The sequence below is a fragment of the Paroedura picta genome, chromosome 8, assembly GCF_049243985.1.
Source record: "Paroedura picta isolate Pp20150507F chromosome 8, Ppicta_v3.0, whole genome shotgun sequence".
Taxonomy (NCBI): Eukaryota; Metazoa; Chordata; class Lepidosauria; order Squamata; family Gekkonidae; genus Paroedura; species Paroedura picta.
The window spans coordinates 72,812,711-72,838,435 of NC_135376.1; the positions used below are offsets into that span (position 1 = coordinate 72,812,711).

The window sequence follows — 25,725 nt, forward strand, 5'->3', positions numbered from 1 at the left end:
ACAGCATTTTCTCATGGATCCTCACTGAAACTTGTGGTATTTTAGTAGAAGATGGAATAAAACTTTGGCGTGTCAAGTTGACATCTTAGCCAGCTTACATGAAAATCACCTAATTTAAGTTCTGGCTGCTGTTCCCCCATTGTCTAGGAGGCATGAATACCTCTGAAATATTTTAAAGAAATTCTCTTTTCGTATCAATTAGCCATCTGTCTTGATTTGAAGCCAGTTTTAGATAAACCTACATTTCTCAGTGAGCGACTAAGAACTGAAGGAGTAGATTTGCTGGCCCAATGCCCCTGGCACTGCTTGTTAAGACATCAGGCATTTTCTCCATATGTAGCTGGAGTAGACAGAAGCCCAACCTGTACCTCAAAATAATCTTGCGTGTGCTTGACTTTCAATTGTTACTATTTTTGTTTGATGGGATTCCTGTTCAAAATATCAGAGAGATTTGAAGTTTGGTTTGGGTCCTGGTTTTCAAGAAAACAAAACAAAACCCTCGTCCTGTTGTTGATTTTTAAGTTCCAGTTTGGTTCAACGTCCTGATTTGTATGGATATTTAATTGCACAGTCAATGTATGTTGGCAGGACTAAGTGCTTTGACACTATATGGGGCTGCCCTCTTTCTAAATTAAATGAAGGGCATTAAACTACGATACAGAAGAAATACCCCTCGGGATGTGCTTTTTACATCCGCAAACAGAAATATAAAGTTCAAGAAGGGTAAAGTTCAAGGTTCTGGGAAGGATAGCCAGAGTTCAAGGATCTAGGAAAAGACCAGCCCTTGTTTTCTGGAAGGCAGGCATGTGTCTTGTGTTGGCACATTGTGTCCCAGGCTTTGCCTTGAGAAAAAAACAAAAAAAAAAAAGATAATTGCATTATAGGTTTGCATGACAGCAGCTTGTGGACTTGGTGTTCCTAACCTGAGCAGTTTACCAATCATGTATTTTGTTTTAGATAAGCTCTGTGATCTTACAGTTCAGTTAAATTTATACTGTAGGAGAAAGTAAATACAGTGAGCAGGATGGATTTGATTTAAATCAAATTGATTTAAACCATTAAAGACTCAATGTAAAGCATGAGTTTCTACATTAAGACTTATTCTTGCTGCTGAGAACCAGCTTGGCGGAGTAGTTAAGAATGTTGGCCTCTAATCTGGAGAACTGGGTTTGATTCCCCACTTCTCCACATACAACCAGCTGAATGACCTTGAGCTAGTCACAGTTCTGTTAGAGCTTTTCTCGCAGAGCAATTCTGTCAAAGCTCTCTCAGCCTCACCTACTTCACAGGGTGTCTGTTGTGGGGAGAGGAAAGGAAGGTAAGCCACTTTGAAACTCCTTCAGGTAGTGAAAAGCAGGATATAAGTAGTACTACTACTATTACTACTACTTTCTTATTCCCTTCATATTGAAAGCTGAAATTAAGTTTTCATTTTTAGAATAATTTTCAGGCTAGTTTTATAGTTATTCCAGAAAATTAATGATCGATTAATTACTATCTGAAATAGTTCAGTTCACAATGATGTCATAATTATTGATCTCCAATTTAATAATACTATAATTAGTATTTAGACAACTTTTCTGCTGTGTTTAATGGAAAGAAAAATAGACATTTAAATTGTTTTATTTAACTAAAACAGTAACATTGTGTAGCATATATATTATTGTATTTGTTTGAATATCCGTGTGGCTACACTCACAAAGATCTCAAGACTTTTGGAGTACCCTCCTCAAAGTTTCATTTTCATGCCCTTCCCTTCTCACACTTAGCTGTTAACATCTCCTGTTTATCCAGATCTATTCCGTCTTCCACTCATTGAATTTCTTGAAATGTAGCATTTAAGAGATATGGGATAGATTCTGCTCATATAGATTTCTCAGTTGTAGATGTTTATTTAAAATATTTCTTGTTGTTAAGAAATGCATGTTATCAATGTAGACAGAAGTTCTCAGCTTTGAGAACTGCAAATTCAAACATCTGTAATGATATCTTCTCGATAAAAAAAACATGAGCAAAAATATAAACTGAATCAGCATGGCCATTTCTGTGAGAAGAAAAATAATTATACCCACAGTTAGTTTTGAACCCATAATATTCTAATTGTTAGGCTATGGGCTTTCAAATTGAGCTGTAGTGTAAGCTGAACTTTAAGGCAGATAAATAACATGTAAAGGTTTCTCTGATGAGGTTTTATAAAAAACAAACAAACAAACAAATAGGAATCATACTGTACCGAGGAGTAATTCCTGACTAGAATCGAAATTGAGGGGAGGGAATTAAGCTGTGCATTAAGCTGTGCATGTAGGAAGGGCTCCTCTGCCATAATTTAAACATTGTGTAGAATTTGATTCCTTCAGTTTCTATAAGAATTCCTGTTTTTGCTGGCATTGAGTCAGACAAAGAAAGCTCTAACATCCCTTACGGTGGTCTTTTTTCGGGGAAGGAGGATTTAATTCTATTATTGTATTATTATTATTGTACTATTATTGTATTATTTTTGTATTATTATAATATTATTATTATAAAATCTAAAAGATTTTAAAGCAAGAAATTAAATTTGATTTAAAAATATGGTTGGTTTGTTAACTGTACTTCTACTCCTTGACGTGCCGGCATATATTCTCAGAGTTTTCCCGATAGGATCTCAAGTAGCACTTGACTTATGTAGATTTAAACCTCTAATTATGATGATGGTTTTGTCCCAAATTATATGCATCATACAGCTGTGCTGCACAACATTTTAGGACAGCTGCTAGGAAAAACCTGCTTCTGTATTTCTCAATGTAAAAAAAGGACACCCAAGGTCTAGCATTACAGAATGCAAAGTGATAGGTAGATCAAGAAGCCATTAGCATCAGTTAGCTGTTGGCACAAGAAAAAATGAAAACTACTCATCTTATTGCCATAAGGCAGGGGTAGTCAAACTGCGGCCCTCCAGATGTCCATGGACTACATTTCCCAGAAGCCCCTGCCAGCAAATGCTGGTAGGGGCTTCTGGGAATTGTAGTCCATGGACATCTGGAGGGCCGCAGTTTGACTACCCCTGCTGTAAGGCATAAATTGTCTGATTTAGTGATCCAGTCTAGTAAAAAAAAAAAATTTTTTTTACAATAGCGACTATGAAAAGTAAACAGTATTCTAACAATATTTTTCTTTCTTTTTCACTCCGAAATTTTAGAAAAGCAGCTGCAAACCCAAAATGAAGTGAACATTTCCTTTATATGCCACATGTGGATAATTGCACGAGGTGATTTGAAACTGCTCTGCATGAGTTTGCAAAACTGGTTCCGGATAACCTTCAGACAGGATGAGCTAGCAAAAGAACAGTTTCCTGTTCAACAAAACTAGGGTCAGCCGCCCTGCCTGAGTTGATTTTAAGACTGGATGCACGTTTTTGGACGAAATGAAAGAAGTCGTGCTCTGGTCACCCAAGGAGGTGTCAGACTGGCTGTTGGAGAATGCTGTGCCAGAATACTGTGAACCATTGGAACATTACACTGGGCAGGACCTGATCAGTCTAACAAAGGAGGATTTTGAGAAGCCCCCCTTGTCGCGTGTATCTTCGGACAATGGCCAGCGCCTGCTTTACATGATAGAAACCTTAAAAATGGAGCACCACATCGAGGCACACAAAAACGGCCATGCCAACGGGCACTTGATTATCAGTACGGAAGCCCCCTCCGGTGAAAATGGCTTTAGTGACAAAACTAAACTGAATGGGATGCCAAATGGTTATAGAAAAGAAATGATACAAATCCCCATGCCAGAGCCAGACCGTTCCCAGTATCCCATGGAGTGGACGAAGACATTTCTGGCTTTCCTTTATGCACTTTGCTGCTTCACCTTTACCACAGTGACAATCTCAGTGGTCCATGAACGAGTGCCTTCCAAGGAGGTGCAGCCGCCCCTACCAGATGCTTTTTTTGATCATTTTGACCGGGTGCAGTGGGCCTTTTCTATCTGTGAAATTAATGGTTTGATCCTTGTAGGGCTTTGGTTTCTTCAGTGGCTGTTCTTAAAATACAAGTAAGTAAAACCTTTGGAAGTGGACCTTCTGGTCATCCTTATTTGGTCTTTGTCTTCTACTATGAAATAATTTAGTGTGTTTAAAAAACCCTCACAGAATTTGCTTTAGGAAACTATTTTTATTTTAAGAAGGTTTACAAAGTACCCAAAGACAGGAGAGATGTGTTTAAATATTTTCCAGTGTTCTTAATGTTATCTGACTTGCAAGTCCTTATTTAGAAGCAAGTTATCTGCTAGCTGCTATTAAGCAGTTCTCGCCTGTGTTAATAGTGCCATGTCACCTCCTCAGGCCCTTCTGCTCTTTCTGTTGTTTTCATGATTCTAAAGCAACCTCTTTCAACCTTTTGATCATGGAGGAACCCCTGAAATATTTTTCAGGCTTTGAGAAACCCCAGAAGTAGTGACATGCCCCTTCAGAGAACGGGGCGTAGAAGTAAGATTTATTTATTTATTTAGATAGATTTATTTAGATTTAGCTTTCCCGCCACTCCCAGAACCGGCTTGTGGCGGGTTACAAATAGTCCAAACAAAAACTCAATAAAAACTCAATTAAAATCAATGCAAGGACATAAAAATTACAACATGAAACAAACATGGCGGTATAACGCCAGTACCCATCCCCCCAATAGCAACATCCAGTAGAGGAAGTGGTAAGAGGAGCCATGACCCAAAACCATAGATGACACATGGCGTAAGTGTTGCTCAACACCAGCAGAGGGCCCCGATCTGATCTTCCTCGCCGCCCCAGCCTCAACCATAGACCTGGTGGAAGAGCTCCATTTTGCAGGCCCTGTGGAACATAGAGCTCATTCCACCATTTAGGGGCCAGGACCAAAAGTTCCCTGACCCTAATTGAGGCCAGGCAGCAGCTCACAACCAATGCAGCCGCCTCAGTACGGGCTGGATGTAGGCCCTCTAAGGTGTTCCTGTGAGGACTCTAGCAGCCACATGATACAGCCAACGCAGGAGCCAGCCAGTCAATCATTTACTATTTCTATTGTGGAGAAAGAGACTAGGCCTGTAAAGCTCCAGGGAAAGTGGGCTCTTGTGATGACTAGTGATGTAAGCAGCTATTCAAACTTCTGGAAAAGGCTACGTAATCCCAGGGAAGCTCTTGTGTAACCCCAACCCTGGTTGGGAATCCCTGCTCTGAAGGCTTAGTGAAGTTTTGCCTTCATAAGCTAGGAAGAGAATTTGAGCTGTGTATGCATCTGACATCATGCCAACATTTGCAGTTATCTTGAGGAATTAGAGAGGGAAACATTCATGCAATGATCTCAATGCTGCATGGTTTGCTACTTGGATGTTTGCATAGCGCACATTTTTACCGGTCCTATATAAACGCCACTTTTGTATTGCTGCACATTTGTATGCAGTTGCCTATATCAGAGATGGCAGACAAAGTTATGCCAAGAATTAGCTATTTAAAACCAAACAATATTGAACTAATGGTTGTATTTGAGCAAAAAAAAAGAGCTTTTATCATTTCAAAAGACTTTGTAGTTTGATTGTATGTTGATCTCAGAGCCTAAGAACAAGTATCCGATGATCTAGGGCAGGGGTAGTCAACCTGTGGTCCTCCAGATGTTCATTTGCTGGCAGTGGCTAATGGGAATTGTAGTCCATGAACATCTGGAGGACCACAGGTCCCCTGACCTAGGGCTTAATTGTTGACCATCTGGATAATAGTTACAATGATATCCCTGAAGTCCAGAAACAGAACCAGCTTTTATATTGATATTAATATTTTGGAAAGGGGCTCTAGCTCAGTGGTGGAGCATATGCTTGTCATGTAGAAGGTCTCAGGTTCAATCCATCTCCAGTTAAAGGCTTTGGCAATAAGAAATGGGGAAGACATCTACCTGAGAGTCTGGGGAGTCACAGCCAGTCTGAATGAACTACTGACTTGGATGATCTAGAGCAGTGGTCCCCAATCCCCGGTCCGTGGACCGGTCCCGGTCCGTGGACCGGTCCCGGTCCGTAGATCAGTCAGTACCAGGCCGCGGCTCCTCCTCGTCCTCCCCAGCTGCTGCCTTGGGGGCTGTCCTGCCGCTGGCTCACCTTTGGTGTTCTCCAGTGGCCACCATGGCTGGGGCTCCCCCTTGGTGTGGCACTGCTGGCAGCGCCCCCCAGTGAGCAGTGGGAAGTCAGGGGCATTGGTGGGAAAGCAAGCAGAGCAGGGGCTCAGGCAGTAAAATTGTCAAGTGTTGACCGGTCCCTGGTGATAAAAAGGTTGGGGACCACTGATCTAGAGTCTTTATTCCATATGAGGCAGCTTCTTGTGTTCTCGTTGTTTCCTACCCATCACTCAAGTCTGCATTCCAGGCTTTTCCGTACAGATTCCACCTGCTTTGGTGAATGAACACTGAGGGCATGTTCCTGGGTCCTCTCAGAATCAGGGAGTTCTGGAGTTCTTAAGTCACATCCATATTTACAAATTATAAAATGCATCATGTAACAATTTTCACATTGCCAGCAACCTGAATAGTACATATTAATAAACTAAACTGAATTGAATCAAATAATGCTTTTATATGAGCTTCTAACATGGATGTAGTGCCACAGTGCTCACAAGCATTATCCATAGAAGCGTGTAGAAAATCACTCCACTTAAAGGAGTGGATTGCTGCACAGAAGGAAGCAAATTCAAACCAGCTTCCCTATGATGACCATAATATGTTCATTTCCCTAAAATTGGTTTCAGAAGGCCATGTTGCTCTGCATTAAAAGAGCTAGATTCAAGTCCAGTAGCATCTTAGAGACAAACAAGATTTCCAAAATATAAGCACTGACAGATCATCATTGTCTCAAAGAGTTCGAAATTTATTTTAGTGAAGTTAGTGAAAATGGATTTAAACAGAGTTTTAAAATACAGTTAGAATACATTAAAAATAACTTTAGACTTTTTAGACAAGCTTTTCTCAACTTTTTTACCATTGAGATACCCCTGAAACATTCTTCAAGCTTTGAGAAACTGCAGTATTGGTGTGATCATGCAGAATACGGTTTGGAAGTATAGCTGTGTACACATCTACTGAGGAACCCTCCCTTTCCCACACCAGGCCCATCACTGGCCATTTTTGGGAGGCGTGGGTAGGTCACTATGACTATACATAGTCATATCACCCAATGTTTAACAAATTAAAAAATATACAAAAATGTAACTCTCACCAATTTGGGAAACCTTTCCAGGGGTGTCAGGAAACCTCAGGGTTTCATGACACCCTGGCTGAGAAGACCTTAATAGCCTGGATATGAAGAAACTTTTTCCATGATTTATGGGAGTTTGGGACTTTTCTCAAACAGCAGTCCCAAATGTAGAGTTGTTGTATTTCACGTTGTTGCTGAATTGTATTATACCCACTCCTGTGTTCTCTCGTGTTCTATTTAAACCACCCTGAGCCAAAAGGGAGGGTATTATATTAAATATATATAAGTAAGTAAATAAGGAACCAATTAAGTCAATGAGTGAATGATTTTAAAATATAGTATGATATGGGTAAAAGGATGGGGGTATGCCAAATAAAACAGGGGGGGGGAATCCCATGGGCATGAACAATCTCAAAACAACTCTTTACATGAGGGATTCAAAACTGAAACAGTTTCATGGGCAATATTGTCAAGGTATAAAATATAACTAGACCCCACCCTTGTGGCAAGAGAGCCTCTTGTGGCGCAGAGTGGTAAGGCAGCTGCCTGAAAGCTTTGCCCATGAGGTTGGGAGTTCGATCCCAGCAGCCGGCTCAAGGTTGACTCAGCCTTCCATCCTTCCGAGGTCGGTAAAATGAGTACCCGGCTTGCTGCTGGGGGGTAAACGGTAATGACTGGGGAAGGCACTGGCAAACCACCCCATATTGAGTCTGCCATGAAAACGCTAGAGGGCGTCACCCCAAGGGTCAGACATGACTCGTTGCTTGCACAGGGGATACCTTTACCTTTACCTTTACCTTAGACCCCACCCTTGACATCATCAGATCTTGCTCTATAAATTTCTATACTGGGACTACTGGGGATTTGGTACTTAGGATGAAGATCATTGCCTCAGCCTATAGTTCAGTTGCAAATTTCAGGTTCATGCATCCTCGGTTTGCCCTGAAGCTGAGCAGGGAAGGAAGAGGGAGTGGAAACTTTCAGGCTCTACTAGGTTTTGCTTTTTGAAACTGGCTGCTTTAGAGAAGTGGTGTGTGAACCAGATTCCAAAAAATGAAAAACAAGTGGAAATTGAAGAGTTGAAACCTTTCTGCACATGACCCTGGGGCAAACTGAGACTAGACTCCCAGCAATTTACATTTTGTGGATGGAATAAGGTATGATCTTTGCCTTATAAATCAATTTCAGTTGTGGTGAAGCACAGTCGGCGATACATAAAACAAATTATCCCTCATGTAGCATTTCCTATTCTTGTAGGAATGAATGGCAGTAATAAAATGCTACCTGTAGGAAGAGTTAAATTTGCATTCTGCCCTGGTGGGACAAATATCAGGATTTTGGTCATGTCCTGATATTTGTCTATTAGAATTCAAGGGAACTGTGAATTACGGCTGCTCTTACTGGCATAACTCTGGCTGTGGTTCTCTTCTATATCATGTAAAGACAGAGTGTTGGGGGGTTTCAAACGTCTGGCATTCTGCCGCTGATTTTTTCAACAGTCCTCTTAGTTCATTTACTTGTCTTTTTTTGCCCCTATTAAATGGAAACAAAAGCTTTCAGTAAGGGTAAACTATTGTTCATGTTTAATGTTTTTATTATAAAAATGAATTGGAATAACATATTGTGCTATAGTACATGGATGACAAGCGGGCTGACATGTTTATTTTATGCCGAAATCTTAAGCGTTTCAAGTGATGAACTGTTTTTTTCCCTTCAGGTCTATTATTGGCAGAAGATTTTTTTTTATAGTTGGCACGCTGTACCTATACCGGTGTATTACAATGTATGTAACGACACTTCCAGTACCTGGCATGCATTTCAACTGTTCTCCGAAGGTAATTTGTTTCCCCTTCTGATCATTACTTAGTCCCCTGTCCCCCTGGTTTTCTGAATAGCTCACAAGCATTTGGAACAGTTCAGCCCATATGACATGAACCGCTTGCCAAAGAAAATTGGCAGCATTTATTGCAAAGCTAATCCATATTGCTTGTTGTTCAGCCTTAGAGGAAGCTAATGACCAGATCCTATAACTATTCCATCTTCTCTTGCTGACTGGGGTGATTATCCTTTTGGTTTTCATTTGGAGAGCTATTGTTGCATTATGACGGGGGATTCTATCTCATGTCCTCTTCAACCAGTGCTTAATTTATGAGGGAGAAGGTGTAGCGGCTGCTTAATGAAATCTGTATGCTCCACCCTAGTTGCCTTCCATTTAAGCCACACCTCCAGCTCTTCAAATTAACCATGCAGTTTGTTGTAAGGTGTGAGAGGTACATACACAAGAATCAGGAATGGGAATCCTGCCCTGTTGATTTCAGACCATAAATTCTACGACTATCACTATAAAAATCTCAGACTGGCTTTCTCGCTGCTTTGCAATTCCAGACCATTTCATTGGCCTTTCTTACCAGGTTTGCCCAGATTCCAAAGGAAACACAGCCACAAGCTATCATGAGGCTGTAGATTGCAGCCTCAGTGGGCTAAGAGTCTGGGAGGAGGAGGTATAGCCCACTTGGTCTTCCACCGCTTCAGCTGGCTGGCCTGCGGCTTTCTCCTTTAGGCCTAGGGTGCAGCCTGGTGTGGGTTGAGGGGGAATGGACATGGCAGTGGTTAGCCAAGGCTGGTGCTGAGCCCCGCTCAGTCCTCCGTCGCCTCAGCCACCCATCTTCCACGCCAGCCCCACCACCAGGAGTACAGGTGGAAGGGGAATGGGCACGACAGTGGCTGGGCAGGCCCAGCACTGAGCCCTACTCAGTCCTCTGCCGCCTGCTCTTTCCACCCATGGCTGTCTCCTTTGGGGCCCTCAGCCTCAGGTGGAGTTTGGCACAGGTGAAGGAGGAATGGGCACAGTGGTGGCTGGCCAGGGCTGGCACTGAGTTCTGCTCAGTCCTCCACTGCCGCCACCTCAGCTACCCGTCATCTGCACCTAGCCCTGCTGCCAGGAGTGCAGGTAGAGAGGGAATGGGCACGGTGGTGGCTGGGTATGCAGCTCTCTAGTCTTTCTCTGCTCAGCTGATGCTAACCAATTAGCTCTTTTGGCGCAGCCTGTTATCCAAGACTCTCTGGCTCTATGACAAATTAACTCTTCACAGTCCTTCAGCTGTTCATGTAGCTAAACTTTTAAAAGCGCGGCCTGTCATAGCCATGAACCAGTTAGGTTTGCAAACAAACCATTCAATTGGGGTATGTTCAGTTCAGTTTATTCAGTAGAGCACTTTGGCCAGATAAAATTAGTTAACAAATACAAGTGCAAAATATTTCATGAATATAAGATAAAATATAAACATTTCACTGTATGTGAGAGAAGTACAGCAAATAAATAAGATTAACAATTTTGAAATTTTATAACTAAATAAAATGTATAAAAGATTAAAATTTGACATGTGCATATGAAAATTAAAAGTTAGCATTAAAATTGTTATTTATTCTCCTTTAGGTCATTTTTATAGCTCCTTAGCTGAGTGTTTCAGACTCTGTAGACTTGGACGCAATGTTTGGCAACCTGTGTGATCCTTTCCATAGGGAGTTTGATTTTTTTCCTCCTCCGTATAACTTGGAGTATTTTCAAGTAGGGGGGAAATTAGCCAAGTTCTGGCAGCTATATAGAAGGGACACCTAAGGATCATATGAGCAGGAGATTCCACCTCCCCAGGGCAGAATCTTTCTGCTCTAGGCACTTTCTTATAACAGCCCTCCAGAAACACAGAAGGCAATGCTAATCCCCTTGCTAATGAGAAGGCCCTCCTAAGATGTTTGGCTTCTAGTAAGGATAGACACTCTGCTGGGGCTTGTACATATCTAGTATTGTGTGGAACAAGGTATTTTGGGGTACAAGCAAGATCCTGTTGGTGCTTGGAATCTTTTGTCCTTTGTTTAATTGCTATTTTCACCTGATCTACCGCTATGCCTAGCAGAACATGGGGGGAGAAAGTCTTTTAATTTCCTTAGCTAGGCCCCACTTTGATATGTAATTGTCACACGGGGTTAGGGGCAATAGCCCTGTAAGAGTCCAGTGTGCCTTTAGCCAGAGAGAAATGGAAGCGAAGAAAATTTGGGCTTCAAATTTCATAAATCCTGTTTCTAGTCTTAACCAGGAATTCAATATACATTTTGGAAGCTGTAATATGGCTCCAAGGAATTCAGTTGGGGTATGGTCAACCAGCACTACACACTTTTACTTGCCAGTTCCTTTGCACATGAAATGCATGTTTAATCCTTTTCCAGTTGAATCACTGAGACATCGGAATCTTTGACTAGGAAAGGGAAAGCCATCTCCCAGGTCCCCACTCATGTTCAGTTTGAATCCTTCTGCAACCTTAAACCCATACGATCTAGAATCATAGAACTGGAAAGGGCCATACAAGCCATCTAGTCCAACCCCCTGCTCAATGCAAGATCAGAGAAATGGTTCTATAGGCAAATTGGTCTTATCAGGCATGTACTAGATATAAACACATTTTCTGTTACAGTTCTAATCAAAGCGTACCTCACTACAAGATAACAAATGCTAAATTGTTTTTTTCTTTCTTTTAATGTTCTACTAGCTCCTTGGGGACTGGGAATCGCACATGAGGAGAATAATGAAGTTGCTTGCTGGAGGAGGGCTTTCTATCACAGGGGCCCATGATATGTGTGGCGATTACCTGTACAGCGGTCATACGGTTATGTTAACCTTGACGTATTTATTTATCAAAGAGTGTAAGTATAATCTTTCTCAATACCAGAGTTGAAATGTTTGTTGGCCATTTTAATCTGAGATCACTCCCTCTCTATTTGAGTACCTTAGAATATAAGTATGCCAACAAGGAAAGCTAATGCAGAACCTGCCACATGTGTTAATCTTTGGTTGACATTTTGGAAGATCGCTAAAAGGGATATAATGGGTCTGTATTCTAACTGTGTTTTCATTGGACAGAGGGCTCTTCTGCCAGTGGAAGGGGATCAGAAATCTTGCTTCCACAAGTATGGTACCCCTTCAGAACGACAGGATCCACGTTAGCCTATATTAATCTTGCTCTCCAGTCCCCATGCATTATATTCCCAATTCTGTCCGTTTCATTATCAAAAAGAGTTAAACAGCTTATTTGGTGGGGTTGGATTTAGATATTTTTTGATATCAAATATCAAAATTATAATATTTTATAATTTTTGTACAAAATATTTGCTGGAAATGAATTTGACCATCAAGTCAAAGAATGAGTTCAAATGATATAATTAAAGTGACTTGGTAGATCACTTCTGCATCCCAAGATTCATAGGCAAACCAATATAATATGAGAAGGGCTCAGATCAAAAGAATATGAGAGGAAGAAGAGGGACAGAGCCTTGGTCTTTGGTTCTGTTTGCCATGTTGGTCTCTTAATGAGCTACTTGCTTACACCTTGGCAGGTTTGGCATCAGAAGTAAATATTATTAAGTCATTGGGAAGTGCGTGTTCAGAGAAGTGGAAGCAGCTTTTAAAATATCACTGGATATGACAGTGTGTCTGGAAACTGGCCTGAATTCAGGTCCAGAAATTCAGTTTGGTCTTTGACCTGAAAAGCTCATTTTAAATGGTTCTGTTTAACAATGCTGAATTTCCTTGTTAAAATGCCACTTGTGATTTAACTTCAGCTTACATTGCAAGGTCAGCTTTTTCAGATTGAATGTTGTAACATCAGTAGCAAAAATGTATTCTTAAATGGCATGATAACAAAATTCTCAGTGTCCCATTTGTCGATTTTTCATGTTGTGATATTTGATCAACCTTATTCTTGCAGAGGAGGCTGAACCAGACTAACAGAATTTATTCCTTGGTTTCAGATTCACCTCGGCGACTCTGGTGGTATCACTGGATTTGCTGGATTCTCAGCATAGTTGGGATGTTCTGTATTCTCTTGGCTCATGACCACTACACTGTGGATGTGGTGGTGGCTTACTACATCACTACAAGACTTTTTTGGTGGTATCACACAATGGCCAATCAACAAGTGAGTTTGTCTCTCCTTTTCTTCCATATTTGTCACTGGGTTGATGACACTTTGGCTTAGGCTGATCCATTTCTGAACGTTGTGATCAGTAATGTGAGGTAAAAAAAAATCTGGTGCTATATTTCCCTACACAAAATGTTTTGCCCTGTATATCCTTATCCATTGTTCCTCTGGCCGCACCCTGATTGGCCCTGTACCTACAGCTCCCACCCTCCCTCCCTGGATGCTAGCCACTTTGCTCTCAGATGCTGCAAGAGCCAGCGTGTGTGAGAGAGAAACAGAGAGCCTTTGCCAAACCGCAAACCAGCCCTGCTGCAAACAGCCCTGATTACCTCTTATGGCTTCTGCTGTGGTGGAGAGGGGGAGAGAGAGAGAGATCTGCACCTGTCGGTGTCCCCTGGGTCCTAGCGCCCATTGCATTCCTGGTTGCAATGGGCTTTCTTGCTCGTGTAAACATAATCTATCTAGTTATCAGGGTTGTTATTCTTCAAATCAGTCATGCTAGATGGGTGGAATGAATGAAATGTTTACATGTGGCAGCAGCTTGAAATTTCAGTAGCATAAGCTATACACACTCAGTACGTTTGTTCTTAAACTATTTTTTAAATCTTAATTGTGTTTATAGAGAGGGGATTGATTTTCTTTTGTAAGCTCTGTGTGACTACAAAAGTAATCAGATGTTCTTAAACAGTAACTTAGAACTTATTTCTATGGAATACAAAGCTGGAAAGAAGACAAGAGAATCAATGGTGCATTTTTCTCCAATGTGTCTTGAGCATCTTTGGGGGAAGTCAGACTTTCGTGGAAAGATACATAAATAGTATATACCTTAGGGTCACATGCATTGTTTGCATACAGGTTTTCTCTTCTGGATGCTGGAAGTGTACACACACATACACAAGCTAAGATCTCAGCCAATAAATTGATAGGTGATGGATAGATCCACGACTGTGCATCTTTTCTCAGTCAATAAGGAAAAACTGGTACATGGAAAATGTTTACAGAGATGGCTGCTGGGGATCAGTACTCTAATCACATTTTCTTAGTTGCTGTCCTGCTGAAATGCAAGCCATCTGCCTCAAAAAAAAGTTATTATAGGACAATTAAATGCAAGTAATCTGTCAGTAGAACACTGAAGGATACATTTAATTACTGTGTAAGGATTTTGTTTGTTTGTTTTCTTTTAACTCTTAAAAATACTTCTTTGCAGGTGCTAAAAGAAGCATCCCAGACAAACCTTCTTGCACAGGTGTGGTGGTACAGGCCCTTCCAGTACTTTGAAAAGAATGTTCGAGGCATTGTACCCCGTTCCTATCATTGGCCATTTCCTTGGCCAGCACTACATGTGGGCAGACAACCGAAGTACAGCAGACTGGTGAATGGCACATAACAGCTACACCATGGGAAGTGGCAAGAGAACTGTCCAAAAGTGCTAAGAACTCCCCGAGAGAAGATGCCATACAAATTGAACTGCTCCCTCTCCTTTAACCTTTTAACAAATTACCTTGACTTTAATCTATTCTCTTACCTGGTAAGCACTGTGATCTTTTTTTCTCTCCAAAGGATCTGCGATGGACAACAATAAAAGAAATGGTAACTTCTCATGCACTGTACACATTTATTGTTAATAGATTTTGGATTTGCATTGCTCATCACCATGTTTCTTTGTATATGATGCAGCGGCATAAACAAAAAAGAGAGGCTTTTATATCATAAGTTCTGGTCTTTCCAGTCTCGTCTGGGAATAAAGCGTATTATTTTCTTGGGAAAACATAATTTTCATATCTCTTGCCCCAAAGATTGGGCTGTAAGCCATTTTCTAGATAATGTCTATATGAAGGTTTCTAAATACCTGACTGGGATAATAACACAGGAATCTTTCTACCTGTTTGCCGAAGTTACAAATGATAGACACAGAAAGGTTTGGTAAACTTTGATTTTGTAAATCTGCAGTGACAGTGTCAAAAAGTGCAAAAAAAATTTATTCTGTTGTAAAGTGATTTTCTAAGTATTTCCTAACTTTATTTTTCAAAATGATATGCGTAAAAATAAAATCTAAAAAGATTTTTACATGTCAGAGAAAAGAGTTAAAATAAAAAAAAATGCTTCTTGGGAGAAAGATTTGTCCGTTTCTAGTGCCTTTCTTGTCTTGATTGTATGGTCAGTAGGCAGTCTTCAGAAGTTTTTATTTAAAATAAAATATTCAATGAATCCAAGGTTATATATGTATTGTACACATAACTACATTTTGATTTTATATCTAAATTGACCTGGAAATCTGCTTGCAATGTTGAAATGACTGAATCAGAAGGGAAAACCAAATATGATCTTCACACATTTTTGGCAGGTTGGAGTGAAACGTGCTTTTTAAGTTGTTTTATTGTCTACTCCATATATGAATTTTAACTATAGCAAGAACACAGCCATGAATTCCTTCTTTATAAGGTTTCTTATTTTTCTTCCAGATGATCAGTGAATCAGAAATCAAACAGTATAAACAATGTCTCATTCCCTGAATGAAAATATTATTGAAAAATAATTGATTTCTTGAAAACAGAATTGTGCAGAAACTGCATGTAACTAAAAATTTCAGTCCTGCCATACATATTGTGTTGGGGGGGGGGAGCATATTCTATCCTATACTTGCCAATGTGCAGAACAAAATAGTTTTTTAAGAATGAAGAAGCATATATATATCTATATATATATAAATATATATATATATCCATTCTGTATTTTACGTGAAGCAGAGTTATCTTCTGTAGGGTTTTTTGTGTGTTCCAAACAAGGTGAAATTTGTATTGTAAAACAATAATGGTGAAGGAAAATAAAAACAGCTTTTAAACAATTCTTACTGCTTGTGTCGGATGGTTTTCCTTTGTTTAGCAACTGGTTATATCTTTTTCCTTTTCCTTTTTTGCTTTGATACATACAGTTACATGTTCATCTGTGGTCAGAGTTATTCTGAAGTCTGCCCATTCAATGATGTTCAAACCAGACAAGTTTGGAAGTCTGGCTTTCATAAAGTTTCTGTTTTTCAGTCTTTGTACAGTTGTAGTGTGCTCCTAAGGCAGGGGTGGCCAAAATGCAGCTCTCCAGATGTCCATGGACTACAAGTCCCATGAGCCCCTGCTAGCATGCTACTGGCGGGGACTCATGGAAACTAGTCTAGGGACATCTGGAGAGCCACAGTTTGGCCACCCCTGTTCCAAGCAAATGGTCTTCATTAGGTGGGCCCTGACTGGCAGCTAGGCCATGCTTCAGATATAAGCTGTGTCACACACCTTTCTATTTACATTTGCCACTTACATTTGACTGTCCATCAGGGGGACTAGCACTGTTTCTACCCCATGGCCAGGCTGGAAACCTGACTGAGATGCGTCTAGGATGGGATGTTCAGCTCGTCTTACATTCTAATTGGACCCACTGCTGTTTCTTTGTGCCCAGTAGCGTGTGTGAAATGATGTCACTCAGGAGATGGATTTCTACGTAATGTCATGCTTCCTTAGCTATCCTAGTTGAAAGCCAGTAGTATTCCCTTAAGTAATCTTGCCTTCTGTGGGGATCTCTTGCACTGCTGGTGACTACTATGGGTTTGATTCCACATTTAGAAAAAACTGGCTCTACTGATTGGAGTAATCCTGCCATGAAACCACTTACTCAGAAGAACAGATTCTCAAAGGGCTGCCTCTTCTCTCCAAAGGATGTCTGTGGCAGGACAGGTCATTTTATATCCAGGTGACCTCTCATACTGCAGCCTGTAGACAGCTGGGTAAGGGTCTAACATCCTTTGGTCCCATTACCCTAAGTATGCACTGGATTCTCCGACCAGTTCAGTTGGACATTTATTCAGTCTTCCAGATATACAGTGCAAGGAAACAGTTCCCAGTACTCTTCCTGGCTAAACCACCCCTCCTAGCTACTCTATCTGCCATCTCTCTCTCCCCCTCCCCTCCTGGTTTTAAGCCTGGCTTGTCTGACCTGCTGCCCCACCTCTCCCCAGCTGCTGCTAATGATTGCCAGCTTGGCTTGTCTCCAGGTTGATTAGCCATCACCAGTTTCACCTGGGCTTTGTCTGGCCTTCTCTGGGCAAAGTTCTCGGAGCTGCTGCTGAACTTGCTTGCTTCCAGACCTGCCTGAGGGCTTTCCTCAAGAGGCGTGCTTCCTGCTCTCTGGTGAGTGTGTTCCCTCTCTAGCCTTTCCCTGGCACCAGGCCTTTTGTGTGTTATTTGAAGCCTCCACCAGATAGGGCATGAGCTCTGTTAACAGGCTGCCTGCTGCCTTGAGTTTTAAGTAAAAGCAGCTGCTGGAGCAGGAGAATCAAAACAGAGCTGAGAGGTGTGTTCTCCCACCCTGTACCCTAGCCCCAGTCTGAATTCCACCACCCTCCAGAGCTATTTGCTCCCCAAATGTATAGGTCCAGAGATCATTTACACCAGTCTGGCAAAAAGTGGGTGGGGGTGGGGATTAGGATAGGAAAATAAACCATTTCTGCCATTCCTTGGTTCCTATTGAACACAGGAGGCCCTGGTATTGTTTTGAACATAATGTAAGGTCTCAGAAGGACAGGTCATAGATCTCCCTTCCCTAATCCATTTGCAATTTAAGAGAATGATGGAGAGCCTTATTGGTTCTTTTGTTTCAAGGTCAAGTATTTTAAAAGCTGATCTGGCCACTTGATTTTAATGGCGCATTCACAGATGAATACTTCTGCAGAAGGGTGTGGGGAGCGTTTTGTAGTGCTTTCCCATCATGGACAGTGAATCCAGTTGCTTTTCTCTTAAGAAATGGAATGAATGTTGCTGACTAGAATTAAGTAATGTGGAAAGAATTTGTGAGACAGCGCTAGGTAGGAGCTGATGTGCTGCAACCAGAAGGGGGAAATTTGCAGCAAAGGATGAGTTAGATACTTAAAGATATTCTTGTCATCACAGGTATAATCATAAACGTGATTGAAAAAGTTCCACTGAAAAGTTCTGTTGCTGTAATCCATGGCAGTGGTTAGGCATAGCTTGAGTTGGAACTCTTTAAGGCAGGGGTAGTCAACCTGTGGTCCTCCAGATGACCATGGACTACAATTCCCATGAGCCCCTGCCAGCATTTGCTGGCAGGGGCTCATGGAAATTGTAGTCCATGGACATCTGGAGGACCACAGGTTGACTACCCCTGCTTTAAGGGACGTGATCTGAACGCATGGTGTTTATTGCCACAAACAATGTTGTTGACCTCAATGGTAGTTTGTTTTACTGAAAAGATGCTAAGGTTTGATGAGGAACTGCAGAACTATTTGGAGATGAACTGCCCCTTGGAGCCCCCTGGTGGCTTTTCATGGGTAGCTTGCTTGAGAACTTTGCCATGTTGGGTTTATTTATGTGCAAGTTAGTCTTAAAAATAGCCCGCTGAAAGAAATTCAGAGTTTTCTGATTTGGTTTTGATTTAAATGCTTCCAATTGTCATTCCCCCACCCCCAAAAAACACAATCTGGAAGCTTTAGCAAGGACTGGTCAAGTGAAAAGGTGGGCAAAAGAGCCTGTGAGTAAGACACACGTGTGGTAGGTGATAAAGCCACAGTAGCCATAGTGGTTGAGGTACTGAATGGAACTCACTGGCTGTTCTAGTGCCAGGTACTCTTTCTCAGTGCAACTTATTGCACAGTCTGGCTAAGAGGATACAACAGAGGAGCAACAAAGAATGGTTACTGCCCTGGTCTCTTGGGGATGAAAGATGAGACAAAAAGGTACTAAATTAACAATATTCTCATTCTGATGGTCCTGCAGGCCTAACAGGGTCCTTTGCTGAGCATGACATTATCCCAAAACACACCAGATTGGAAAGCCGTTTATGTTTTTATTTAGTTGCAGCAAAGAAAAGCAGGCGTGGGGGGACAGGGGTCCAAGAAGGACCTCTGCAAATAATAATAGGGGTTACCTTGGAGGTTTGCTGCATCATTCTACTCCCATGACAGTATTTGATGCCCATGAAACCAAGACTGCCCTTATGTTAGGCGGTGACCTCCCCTTTGCTGTTGCATTGGGTCATTTGAATCTCCAGTGTGGAGTCTGCACTTCGGTTGTGTATATACATGCACACAAGCTTTACTCAGGAAGAGGCATTTCTGCCCTGTATTGTAGCTACAACTGCTTTTAAAAATGATATCTCTTCCATTTGCTGTGGGGCTGCTTAATTCCATTTTAAGAAGAAATTTGTCAACTGAGGTAAATCTTAAATATTTAGAGGAAACATTCCATCTCTTGAGTACCAGTGATGCACATTTTATATTTGATAGCTAGACTATTGCAGTAGAATGCTTCATAACCTAATTTTGTAACTCAGCAGAGAAATGGTAGATTCTGCTATCAGCATATGCTTTTTATTATGGCTGTGTTGAAATACATGGCCATCACTTTACCTCCAGAAGAAGAGCAGTTTTTTATGCCCAGCTTTTCTCTACTTGAAGGGATTTCAAAGAGGCTTACAATTACCTTCCCTTTCTCTTCTCTCCACAGGCACCCTGTGAGGTAGGTGGGGCTGAGAGAACAGTTGCTGGCCCAAGGTCACCCAGCAGGCTTCCTGTGGTGGAGTAGGGAATCAAACTTGTTCTCCAGATTAGAGTCTGCTGTTCTTAACCACTACATCTCACTGGCCCTCAGTATTTCATTAGCCAGATATGCTGACATTTGATGACTGGAGAAAAGGAACGGCACAGTGACTTACAGTCCTTTCCTAACTCTACCCACCCATCTTTCCATGAAGAAACTGGACATGCCCTGTAATGCTGTCTTCAAGAACAGCTGCTGAACAGTTGCCAAATGAGTGCATGTGGATCTATCTATCCATGGTGTAGTAGTTAGGAGTGCTGATTTATAATGTGGTGAGCCACTCCTCCACATGCAGACAGCTGGGTGATCTTGGGCTTGTCATAGTCTTGATAGTGCTGTTCTAACCAAGCAGTCTTGTCAGAGCTCTCTCAGCCCCACCTACTTCACAGGGTGTCTGCAGTGGGGAGAGGAAGGGAAGGTGATTGTAAAGCACTTTGAGACTCCTTTAGGCAGTAAAAAGCGGGGTATAAAAACCAACTCTTCTTCTTCACTCTACCTCACTACCCAAGAACACTAATTGAGGCAGTGTGATGCTTATTTTTGAAAACTTAGCCTACTACCTGTATCATCCCAAACATACCAAAGAGGTGGTCTGCCAGTCTTACAATTGATATTGAGGAAAAAAAATGTTTTTTTTTGCTTTTTTCTCCTGAATTCACTGCATCTGAGCCTGGCGGTAGTTTGCTCATGTTTGTGTGAGCATGGGTAAATTTGGGAAAACACACTGCCTCCACTACATTTGGGGCACAGGGAATGGAGAGAAACCAGTCTCCTTGTTAAGTGGTGACTGGGCCTTTCAACACCAGCTTTTCCACAAAGCAACATTGAACAGGCACAGCACTAGCCACCTATTCCTTTCCCTGGAATGTCCTCCTCCGCGAGGGCCCGGCCACCCAATGGGAAACAGAAGTTACAGTTTGTGGCTTCAGATTATGAGGGATGTTTATATACAGAAAAAATACTATAATTCAATGTTAGAATAATACTCATTTTTGACAATACTTTGGGGCCTTAATCTAACCCTGGGAAAGTTTTGGTTTAAGTTCAAGCAGGTGTAGTTCTTTAATCCACTCTACAATATGGTGGAACCATCAACATTAATTTTGAGTAAAATATGGCCGTGAGAATTTAGATGGAGGAGCAAGGCAGGCTAGGGGAAAGATTCTTTTTGGGGGAGGGGGTTTCATTTGTTTTTCAGAAGGGTTCTGGGATCAATCTGAATTGAAATGATCAACAGTAAATAGGAACATAATTACATGAAACGAGAGTGTTTTATAGCTGGGATTCCACCAATAAGTAGTACTTGAGCAGAAGTGTGCTGCCAGAGAGTCTGCTTCCTACAGCTTTACGTACAAAATGTTCCAGCCTCGATGAACACACAAAACAAAGGCTTAAAAAATTCAGTGTTTCCCCCAGGAGAATAAAATGTCAATGTATTATTCATTGCAAATAACCCTGACAGAGCATTAACAGACTCCTGGCTATAAGGCAAGCAAAAATAAATTCATCAAAATTCAACCCAAGGTAACTGAAATAGCACTTCAGCGCCCTTGTGAGCACGGGGAGATGTAACACGTTTAGTTCCCTCAAGTGGCCAACTCTCCAACCTGGCTTGCGTTCTACCGGCATTTTAATTAACTCGAAAATCAGTCATGCTGTGCCTAATGTGGAAAGTGTCAGCTTCAAAATAAACCTGAAGAGGAGGGGGAGCTCAATTCTTTAAAAATAAACTGAAAAATGTATCTAAATGATAACAAATGTGAAAAAGTGTGTGTGATGCCACAAGTATCTTGTGTGGTAAGTAAAGTTTGTCACTTAACCAACAAGTTCCTAACTAATTATTTAAGAGGAAGAAGAGCTGGGTTTTTTACACCCCACTTTTCACTACCAAAAGGAGTCTCAAAGTGGCTTACAAATACCTTTCTTTTCTTCTCCCCACAACAGATACCCTGTGAGGTGGGTGAGGCTGAGGGAGCTCTGAGAGAACTGTGACTGGCCAAGGGGTCCATATCTAGGGACTCCCAAAGAGGGTGCTCCCATCCTTCCATTATATGCTATGGGATAGGGTTGGGCACTTCAGTGTCTGAAGTGGCCACTCGTGCCTGAAGCAGCCAGTGCTGCATCACGGGGTGGGGGAGAGATGCAGGCATCGATGCGCCTGTCAGCACACACACACAGGCATGTGTGCAATGGTTGGTTCATCAACATCCGCACCTCCCCTCCGCCCCGCAACACGGTGCTGGCTGCATATAATGGATGGTGTTTGGGAGGGGCTCCTCTTTGGGAACCCCTAGACATGGACCCCTTGGACCAATAATTCTGGGTGCCCTTGGCCAGTCACAGTTCTCTCAGAGCTCTCTCAGCCTCATCCACATCACAGGGTATCTGTTGTGGGGAGAGGAAAAGAAAGGTATTTGGGGGTGGGGGAAAATGTTAAAGATGTATGCCTCATGTTTAACCTGTGGAGAAAATTATTATTTGCTTTGCCTGCATGAATTGAATGCCTATTCATTGCTCCAGGCAGTTTGCTTAAAAAACAAACAAAAAAACACGTCCCTGGGAGAGGGAGGTGGGTGCAAGGATGGGACATTGGAGGCGGAGATAGGGCTTTTTTGCCTCCACACATTTCTTTAGCATGTGGCCTGCTGGTTCTAGCTTGTGCTTTTTAGGTTGGGAAATCCACTTGATGCGATTCCCCAGCTAGCACTTTAAAATGTAGGATTTTAGGATTTTAAAATGTAGGATTTTAAAATGTAGCTACCAGCTTGCTGCTTGGACACTGGATGTTGGAGGTGGCATGCAAAACACCAAAAATGTAGCAGTTTCATGAGTTAAACATTTCACTACATTTAACAAGTGCAGAATTGCCCCAACAATCCACAATCTGAAATGGACACCACCCAGTAGGGTGGGGTTTATGGGAAATCTCTGTTGACAGAAGGGATCTTTGTGCAACAGAAGGTCTTCACCTATCATTCCTGGTAGGTAGAGGAAACCGCTGGAATAGCAAGAGAGCAGCAAGAAGACTGCACTGGGAGTAGAAAATGGAATCCCTTCCCTACTTCCACTAAAGAAATTATTCATGGGATCCAGTTCTGTCTCTCAGTTCCTTTTCCCTACCCGTCTCCTAAGTAGACGTGGGGGACAGAAAAACTGGGTTCCAATTCAGAAGGAGGCCTTGTGTGAGACAGCACCTGATTAATGGTGGCATTAAAAAAAATTGCTTGACATTGTCTTTGATTAATTGTATTAATTAAGCACTGCTGCACTGATCATGGTGAAGGGGGGGGAGGAGTATTTCAGTATTAAAACCCCTTGCAGCAAAGCCGAGGGGCGCTACTTGACATTCCTGAGAACTTCAGGTGTTTTTCAAAGCAGGGGAAAGAATGCTGTTCTTTCCTGTAGCATCGTGTAATTGCTGCCAAAGAGCTCTTTGCTCCATGACAAAAATTCTGTTCTCCAGGTTATAAAGTTGCGCATCCAAACAATGGGGTCTTGCGATGCAGCATCTGCCTGGCTGTGTGCATTTTGATCCCAGCCTGATCACACTTCCCTTGCAGCGAGGCAGCACTTCAGGAAATTGGCAAGAACCGTGTATAACGACGCCTCTTGAGATAGCAGGTGAGCAATTCCTCTGAGATCTCCTGTGTATCAAACAAGACACGGCTGTGATTTTAACTAGGGTATTATATAGCGAATCCCAAGAGGACTGGATATGTCAAACCACACATTTCCCTTAAACAGACACACACTGACAGTATCAGGGGGAGAAAGTGCACCTTCTTGTATGCTGACTTGATTGCCTTTGACTCAAAGTGGCTTGACTTGACAGTATACGCTTTGGAGCCAGCTCTTGGCTTCTGTCCTGCCATGAGAGACTTCGATTGCACACCTCTTTGCCTTTGATGAGAATTGTGCACCTGTATGGTGGGTCTCACCTGGGCCACACTGAACTTGTTGGATTCCCCTCCTGATCCAGATGGGGTATACCAACTATTATCTTGCACGTGAAAGGTTGCATGAAACGAGTGCTGGATCAGGCCGTGACATTTTTGCCATGACATTCATTGTCAGTTCTCCTCTGCTTGCATCTTCCTTTTGCTGTTTTCATACTTACCATAAGAAAAACGTTTTGCTAAACCTGATTGAAAGGTCCTTGGATTGAGACGTGCTTTGTATCCTAAGGAAGATCTATGTTTTGAATCCTGTGACTTGTGGGCCAGTTCTTTGGCAAATGTTAGAAAGGACGACAACCACAGAACCTGATCTACAGATGTGCTCTTGAAGGGACTAAGCCAGGAGCCCTCCTAGAGTGGTGGGGCACAGGAAGGAAAGGCAGCAAGAAGCATCTTGACAATGCACATTTTGGCATTACTACAGCGATTCTTGGGGAGCTGGCAAAGTAGTAATAAGGGGTTAGACGCTACCCCACACAAGCTGCAAGTTGGACATTCAAGCATATAGGACAGGGGTAGTCAAACTGCGGCCCTCCAGATGTCCATGGACTACAATTCCCATGAGCCCCTGCCAGCGGATGCTGGCAGGGGCTCATGGGACTTGTAGTCCATGGACATCTGGAGGGCCGCAGTGTGAGTACCCTTGATATAGGAGGTTAGAAGAATCAGGTGGTTTTGCACAGGTTATATGAGTTGAAATGCCAAAACTATAGGGCTGTAAGGATTTGAGTGTCAACTCTACAGAACCTTTCAGGCTCTAAGGATGGAGAGGTGAGATGACCTGTCCCTCCTTCACTGCCACACTTCATATAGCACAATCCATTAGGCATGGGTTTGTTTCCAGAGACCAGACTCACAGCATTCAAGATATGAGCATTTAATCTTGTATATATAAAGACTGATTCCCAATTTCGATAATGTGCTGAATGTTCAAAAGGCTCACAGGCAAGCCTCACCCACCAGGAGCCTTCTGAACTTTCAGGGTGCAAACAAAGCTGCTCTATGCCCAGTGGAGGTGGCTCTGGGCCAGGGATCTGGGCAGCATCTCCCATGATGGGGAGAGATGCTGCCTAGCTCTTTAACTGCCTGGGAGCCTTCCCATGAGCCTTTGCCCTTCATGTTACAGCCAGCTGCAATGCAAAGGAAGGATCTGCAGTCTTTCAAAGCTCCTGCCCAAGGAAGGGAGCCTTCAAAGGAGCCCCCACTTTGCGTTACAGCCCTGCTCTTGAAGTGCTCCACCTGTGCAGGGTGCAGAGGGACTTCCTTCTGTGCCCTGCAGGGGCTGCACAGGGGCCAGAGAACAGTGCAGCCCCTCTCCTGATGGGGAGAGACTCTGCCTGGCTTTTTAAGGGCCCTGCCCCTGCAGGGTGCAGTGAGTAGCCTCTCTGTGCCCGATCCCTTTAAATCCTCCTTCCCTTGTCACTTTTCAGTTCCTCCAGTGAACAGAAAGGGAGGACGGTGGCATTGACCAGTGAGCAGGCAACATGGAGAGGCCACACAAACCATACAATTGCACAGGGTGAGGGGGGGGGGGAGCAGGGCTTCCTAGTTCACACACCTGAAAATTTTGCTCCCCTGCTACAAACAAGCTCTTGAGAACTACACCAGAAGGAAACCAGGAAGGTGACTTTGGGTGAAATGTCATCTAGATTGAATGGATGGGGGGGGGGGTACGGGTTCAGTAATGCAAGCAAAGGCAAGTAAGGACCCTTTTCAGGCATAGAAAGCTGTTTGGCATATTCAAAAGGTAAAACTGTAATGTATGCATTTGGCCACTGGGTGTCACTGATGTTCCATGTAAAATCAAAGCCCTTCTGAAATAAAGTTGTCAAGGGAAGAGCAGAGTTGAGCTTTTTTTCCGGGATCCTCAGAGAGGGAAAACATGGCAGCCAGTTCGTTAAGCTGCTTTGGACTGGAGTTTGATGCAAAGAAAGAAAATGTTTTTGTAACCATTCTCATGATATACCTATTTATAAATGGGGGGGGGGAGGTACTTTTCTGGTGATGGAAGCTAGTCCATTTATC

The 25,725-nt window shown here is 42.5% G+C and overlaps 1 protein-coding gene across 7 annotated transcripts in view; it reads left to right on the plus strand.

Annotated features, from left to right (window-relative positions):
• Positions 1–15,995, plus strand: part of SGMS1 (sphingomyelin synthase 1) — a 93,239-nt gene extending 77,244 nt beyond the window's left edge. For all 7 annotated transcript variants that reach the window (XM_077350382.1, XM_077350388.1, XM_077350385.1 and 4 more), the window contains 5 exons: positions 3,179–4,026; positions 8,894–9,011; positions 11,721–11,874; positions 12,979–13,145; positions 14,356–15,995. In XM_077350382.1, the coding sequence (XP_077206497.1) occupies positions 3,404–4,026; positions 8,894–9,011; positions 11,721–11,874; positions 12,979–13,145; positions 14,356–14,535 (1,242 nt within the window). In that variant the 5' untranslated portion in view covers positions 3,179–3,403 and the 3' untranslated portion in view covers positions 14,536–15,995. The remainder of the gene's footprint in view (positions 1–3,178; positions 4,027–8,893; positions 9,012–11,720; positions 11,875–12,978; positions 13,146–14,355) is intronic.
• Positions 15,996–25,725: the final 9,730 nt, after the last annotated feature.